Here is a 6,831-nt window from a genome sequence, read left to right on the forward strand (position 1 = left end):
TGTAAACTTAAAATCAGGCCAGAGATAAATGTTATGGTTTGGATATAAACTGAATATTGGTATTTATAATTGAAACGAGGGCATAGCCTTAACTTGTGTCACAGGCAGAAACACTATAATTAAAAACTTTTATGGGGTAATAACTAATTTTGTATTATATGTGCTCTTTAAAGTTCCCACAGCAATGTAAAAGTTTTATTGGGCTCGATGTTATCAGTGTATGCATTTATAAGCATCCACATTATGCAGCGCAAGCTGTTCTCATCATCTTGAGGTCTTTTGTGAGAAGCGGCTCAACTAACGGGACTCGCTGGTCCAGCTTATTTTGCTACACCTGCCACCGAGGAGATAAGCCGGCGCTGTCGAACGCGCGCCCTACTGACAGAAGCCATAGGTCACCTAACACGGTTTGAAACAAAACGCACACCGGTAACTGATGCCAGGCAAAAGTAACCTCAGCTCCCCGCACTCGCGACCCGGCGGGCGGAGCGCACCCGCGCTGGAGCGCACCCCGCCCGGCGCCCCGCTGGGGAAGGCGGGCACGGCGGGCCCGGGGCTGCGCGCCGGGCTCCGCGGCATCCCCCCCGCGTCCCGGCGCGGCCCGGGGGCGCTTCCCCGCACACCGGGGGGTTCTGGCGGGGAGCGGAGCGCATCCTCCCCACCCTGCGGACCCCAGTGGGACCGGCGGGGGCCCGCCGCCCCGGGCCGGCGGCGGGGAGCGGCGGCCGCCCGGGGGCAGCGTGACTCCCGCAGCAAACTCCGGGACTTGGCAGAGGCAGCAGCCTGGGGAGGGTGGTGCAGGGGGGAGGGCAGCGCTTCCCACCTCCAGCCGCTAATGACATTTCTAGAAATTGTTTCCCCTCCTCCCTGGCAGCCCCGCACCCGCCGCCGGGGCGGGCGGGGACGGGGGTGCGCAGGGGGAGGTCAAGGGCATGCAACGGGGGGGGCGCAATAAAGACGGCCCGGGAGGGAGTTGCGGAGCGAAGGTGGGGGTAGGAGGTGAAAGGGGCGTACAGGAAGGATGGGGGATGAGCTACGGGAGTCCAACCCGAGGTACCAGAGGTGGGTGAGCACAAGGGTACAAGACCATTGGGGGAGTGAGAGCGGGGGGGGAGGGGGGGGCGGAGGGATGAGTGCAGGTGACTCCTCCAGTCAAACACCACACTCACCTCCCGGATCCACCCTGGCAGTCAGGGGAGGGGGGCACCCGTCCCTCTGCCCCTGCCGAGCCAGCAATGCTGGGAGAGCAAGTGGCAGAGGAGACACCTCTTTGGGCTGCACCCTCTGCTAATGCACCCGCTGCCCCAGTTATTGCACCTTCGAGCCAATGCACCCCCCTTATTGCACGCCCACTATTACTGCACCCCAAATTTACTGCACCTCTCCAGGTAAGTGCACACCCACTCCAAATTATTGCACATCCCCCAGTTATCGCACATCCCCCGCAGCCCCTGTGTCCCCGCGCCTGGGGGAAGCAGAGGCACCACTTACCATAGAGAGTCCAGGTCCCACTCCTGAAGGAGAGCTAAGTCGAAGCTGTCCATGGTGAGCGATGTCAGCGCCGCCGCGCTGCAACCACACGGCGTCCGGGGCGCATCGTAACTGCACCGCGGGCAGGGCGAGGGCGCGGAGCACCCCCGGCGCCGCCGCCGGCCCCTCTCCGCACACGCGCGGGAGGGGACGGACCCCCACGGCCACCTTCCTCCCGCTTCCCCCTAGGAAAAAAGCGAGCACCCTGCCCCCAAAAGAAAGCACACGGTGTCACCGCTCGTGTGCGAGCGGCGCGGCGCGGCTGGGCTCGGCTGGGCTCGGCTCGGCCGCCGCCGCCCCCGCGCTCCGCTCCCGCCCCGCTCCCCCGCGCCTCCTCCCTCCCGCCCGCCGCCGGGAGCGCGGCCGAGGCGGCGCCCGCCCCGCGCACGCAGCGCCCGCGTCCGCGCAGCGCCCGCTCAGCGCGGGGGGGCGGCAGAGCCCCGCAGGCAGGGGGAGTTGGTGGAAACTTGCACCCCGGTGGCGGGGTTTGGCCCGCCGAAGTTGGGTTCGGGGTGGGTTTTTTCCGCTCTCTTCCTCCTCCTCTTCGTTTTCCTCCTCCTCCTCCTCCTTGCCAGGTACCCTGGGGTGGCCCATAGCACCCCGGCTCACCAGCACCTCACTCGTGTTAAGCACCATGATGTTTGGCAGAGAAACACTGGGGAGAAATCGTGACATTTATTTTGGGACGGGGCCGTGGCCCTGGTTTTCCGTTCTGGAGCCAGCAGCCCGGGGTGCTCCCAGGGGCTCTCTCCACTGCCCAGGGGTTGGTGGGCGTTAAGGCCTTTTTGCACCAATTCCTTCTTAGATAAACTGCACCTGTGCAAGTCTCCATGTCCATACATGTACACCTAGACCTTCACAGCCGATTAAAAGTCCCTGGATTGCACGAAGCCTTTAAAAAGGAATGATTTCTGGTTAAAAATAAAAGTACCAATCATCAGCATTTGCCACCCAAAGCGAGTAAGATGCCTCGCACTGTCCATCTAGCCTGTGTGAGGCACCGGCTTGTGATATCTGGCCAGCCAGGGGAGGCAGGCGCTTCTGATTTGTAGTTGCTGAATCACATTAAGAGAGGTTAACACACATTAAATACTTTCCAGAATACTGAGCTTTTCAGCTAAGAAGTGAGTAGCTGCCAGAGAAGTGCCATGTCATCGCAGACAGGGAGAAGAAATGTGCAAAATCCGTGATGAAAAGAGGGGGCTATTCATGCAACAGCGCCAACGCGAATATCTGCAGAGCGATCCCACACTGGGAGATCCCTGCTCTTGGAGACCAAGCCAACCCAGCTGGCAGCTGGCTAGGGCACCCTGACGTGCATGACACCCTGGCAGCCCAGAGCAGTGCTCAGGCTCAAGTATTTATGCAGGCCTCTCGTCTGGTTTTGTGACTGTGTGTTATTCCTTCCTGAGTTAGCTTGATTTAATTTAGGGTTGGTAACCCTGCACAGGCTGCAGCGCAGCTTTGGCTGCAGCGTAGGCACACTCCAAGGGAAAGGTTTGAAAACCCGTTGCAGTTTGTACGCCACTTTCGGCAAGTCATCTGAAAGTCCCAAGCCACTTCACAGCTGCTTCTGTTCCCTTGCACAGCCAAGGTGGTGCTGCCTCCTACTGCCAGAAGTCCCCCGACCCTCTGGATGTGGCACATCTTCAGCCTGGAGTGACACACGGGAGCTCGCTCCTGTAACATCTGTCTCCTCAGCTTCCCCAGGGGGATGGAGAAGGATGTGTCCCGGTTGGGAAGACTTGTGGCACTCCCTGCCTAACCAGAGGAAATGAAGATGAAAATGAAAAAAACTCAGGCCAGTTCAGATGCCAGGCTTGGTACAGTATTAATGGACACATAAACCCACCTGAAAACAAGTTTTTTGTCAGCTGGGGTAAAGCTTACCACAGCAGAAGGTTGAGACTGGAAAGCAGGTAACATTCTCAACAAATACATTACTTATGTGTGAAGGAGTGAAGGGCAGCATATTTATGCTGACCTTTTCAAGCCACAGCCTGTGCTGCCTCGCTCTTCTTATTTTAAGGGAGGTTGTGCAACCCCCATTGCAGCATGGCCCCAAGGCAGGCTTAGGCTGCCTTTATGGATTAATCACTAGAAGTGGGACCCCCTTTACATCAGCACTGGAATTGACCCCAGGTCATTGTATAAAGAGCAAGGTGGACTGCAATGCTCACAAGTGGTAGGTCAAGTGTGGAAACTTGGAAGCAAAATTCCATAGGCTAAATTCATCATCCAAACTGAGATCAATAGAAAATGTAAACAAACAGCATGAACAGCACTGAGTGAATTAAATTTCAAAGAGTAATACACAATGATAGGCAGTATGTTTTATGTTTTTAATATGTTTTAACACAAAAAGTTATTATTTTTCTTTTACATTTCTTGCATGTATATCATTATCATGGTGTTCTTTTCTTTCCCATCATGACCATGATTCTCCTCTCATGCAGAGCAGAGAACATCAAGACTAATTGCATTGAAATTAATGTCAATTCAAAATCCCAGCTGCTTTGCTTATCTGCCATGGTGCTCGATGTTTCCCCTTTGTTCTTCTGACCCTGGTAGCATTTTTGAAACTCCTTGTATGCGAGACCTCACCTACAGGTTAACCTTCCACCCCTAATTTTGCTTCCTCTATGATGTGCCTGGCTGGGCTCCTCTGCTGACTCCTCAGTGTAACACCGTGGTTGGTCCCTGTGGCTGGAGCATCCTCTGTGCTTATTCATCCTGTGTGTCTTATTCATTCAAGTCCTTCCCTCCTGCCAGCCACTGAATAGTAACCTCACCTGCTGCTTTCTTACTTAGAAGTGTCCCATCTATCTCCAGTGGGTTCCATGATTGAAACCGTAACACAGAATTTCAGGACAGTGACTGAAGAAAACCCTTCCCCATTGCCTATTGCGACCAACCCACAGTTTTCCCCTGTCATCCCTTGCTGTGTGACTTGTCAACATATTTTCAACTCCTGTAGGTAATGAAACCTGCCTTTTTATGAAAGCATGGCATTATATAAATAAAAATATGCTGTGTGCTATCTAATCCTGCTTGTTGTACATATATTTTTAATGATTCATATAGACGTTGCTTGCCCCTTCATTGTGCTCTTTCCTCTGTTAACAACTCTTTATTAAGAATAAGCAAGCAACTGTGCCCAGTCAAGCAGACTTTGTAAGAAGAGCCAAAGGCCCAGGAACAATATGTAATTCAAATCCCTCATATAAAGATTGCATGTAACAGGAAAGCTGAACATCATCTTAAAAGTTGACATTTCCCTCTTCTCAGACTCTCTGTCTTAAGCGTGGCATAGCAACTGCCTGAGGAAGAGTAAAGATAATTTTAATGTAACATAAAATAAGGGGGAGGTGAGAAATACTACATTCTTAGTCAACATCCTCTATGCAAAATACCACCATAGTATCTCTTTGGTATGACCTACCTTTAAGACATGAACCCAGCAAGAAATTAATTCTCAGTGAATTCATAAGACCGTAGCTGAATGCTTTCGAAGAAGAGAAGAATTCTGGAAGTGGCTGGTGTAGGAAATGCCTTAGCATTAGTACAGTGTGTCTCAGGAACAAGAATTTTTACATCTTGCCCCACTTGTGACACACCAATGCAGAGTGGCGGGACACAGGCAGAACCTGCTTTTTGCCTGTGAATTTCAGTGGTTGCCTGGGGTAGCCTCACAGCCGTGTATGTGCAGCATGGTCCAGGATTAGACAGTGCATGTCACATCTTGCGGTTTCAGGGACAAAGTGGGGGCTGTTACATCTCATCACATCTCTTCAGTAAATCCATGCCTGCTCTTGTCCCAACAGCCTAATCCATCAGCAATTCCTTCAGAGGGCACTGCTGCATTGCTTGGCAGGGAGGATTACCAAGCACAGTCACGCATTTCTTGGTGTGTGATACACTTCTACCTCTCACTGCAGGGCAGTACTCCCAGGGCAGCTCTGGTAACTGCTCTGAGCCTTTGTATAGGCTGTGACAGGACATATGTGGTTCGTCGATGAGTGTTTGCATAACACCTAGACATGACTCTCTTCCATGAGAAGAAAAGCCAAGAAGCATTAGTTAGTCTTGCTTTAGCATCTCATCACCATTCTGAGTAGTACTTACTTCTGCTGGGCACCAGCTCCACAGGGGCAAGATCCTAAATTAGAGCTAGTTTTGCAGAATCAGTCCCTCAGTGCTTTAGGATGTGTTTTGTTTTTCCAGGGGTCTCTAAAGTAGTCTAATGAGTATACTTTATAATAGGCTTGCTATTTAAATTCAAATACAGTGTTCCACTGCAGATACTTACACGCTTAAGTGAAAAGAGTTTTCAATGTAGTGGTTTTTCATAACCTCATAGTTTACAGCAAAGGCAAACCCACTGGTCTAGCCACCTGTATATCACTGCCTGTCCAGTGTCACTATTCTTCCCATATTGAGCTCAGTAACTTGCAGTTTGAGCAGTTGCACAGTCCATAGTTTAGTACTCTTAACATAATAAAATGTACATTTGTAAACAATTTTTCTCTCTAAATAACTTTACTTTCTCCCTGTATCTATATGTCTTCAACCTGATTATGTTTCATTAAATCAGTGCTAAGTTCCAGCACAATGTCTGGTTGCTTCAGCAGAGAGTGAAATGAGCTCTGAATTGTGCTTCCCTATTTATTTAAACTTGCAATCTGCTTTGAAATTCCTTAGGATGAAAGTTGTATTTATGTCTGATCGCTAACATATGCCTAACCTTGACTCTGACTCAGCAGGTGTAAGTGGTCCTTGATTCTATGCTCTTATACACCCCTTTATTGCATTATTGTATGTTGTATTCGTTAGGTGACTCTTCTCTAGTCACTACAAAAGATGCCAAAAATATTGTGAATGATTTCTCTCCTGATGCAGTCTATTTATACAGTGTAGCTTCTGAGATTTGATAAGACCAGAGTGTAATATGGCATGGATACAGATTCTGTCAAAGTTAAGTTAACACAACATATTTCATCACTCTCCCACTTAACATGCATAATACACAAATGATTTCAAGCTATCACTCTTTTAAAGAAGCAAAATATATGGATTTAATTTTTAATGATTTAACTTGGTAATTAATCCAAGTTATTAGTTAACAATAGCTAAAACAGAGAACTATAATGGATTCTCTGGATAATGAAAATATTTATTATTTTAATAAGGCGCATGGCTGGAAGTCTAAGTCAAGTCTTAGTCTACTGGCCACATATTGCTCTTGATTCACACATAATACCCCTACAGAGGTAGGTGGATGGCTGTGTCCCCAAACAAAGA

General features: G+C 50.2%; 1 protein-coding gene across 2 annotated transcripts in view; it reads right to left on the bottom strand.

The window, feature by feature from the left end:
• The window catches only part of AFF3 (AF4/FMR2 family member 3), a 318,584-nt gene extending 316,819 nt beyond the window's left edge, over nt 1-1,765 (bottom strand). Inside the window, exon 1 of one of the 2 annotated variants that reach the window (XM_048325652.1) lies at nt 1,492-1,765. In XM_048325652.1, coding sequence (XP_048181609.1) covers nt 1,492-1,544 — 53 coding nt within the window. In that variant the 5' untranslated portion in view covers nt 1,545-1,765. The remainder of the gene's footprint in view (nt 1-1,491) is intronic. The other variant, XM_048325642.1, reaches the window with a different exon arrangement.
• Between the last annotated feature and the right edge of the window lie 5,066 nt (nt 1,766-6,831).

The sequence above is a fragment of the Corvus hawaiiensis genome, chromosome 2 (assembly GCF_020740725.1).
Source record: "Corvus hawaiiensis isolate bCorHaw1 chromosome 2, bCorHaw1.pri.cur, whole genome shotgun sequence".
In the NCBI taxonomy this organism is placed as follows: Eukaryota; Metazoa; Chordata; class Aves; order Passeriformes; family Corvidae; genus Corvus; species Corvus hawaiiensis.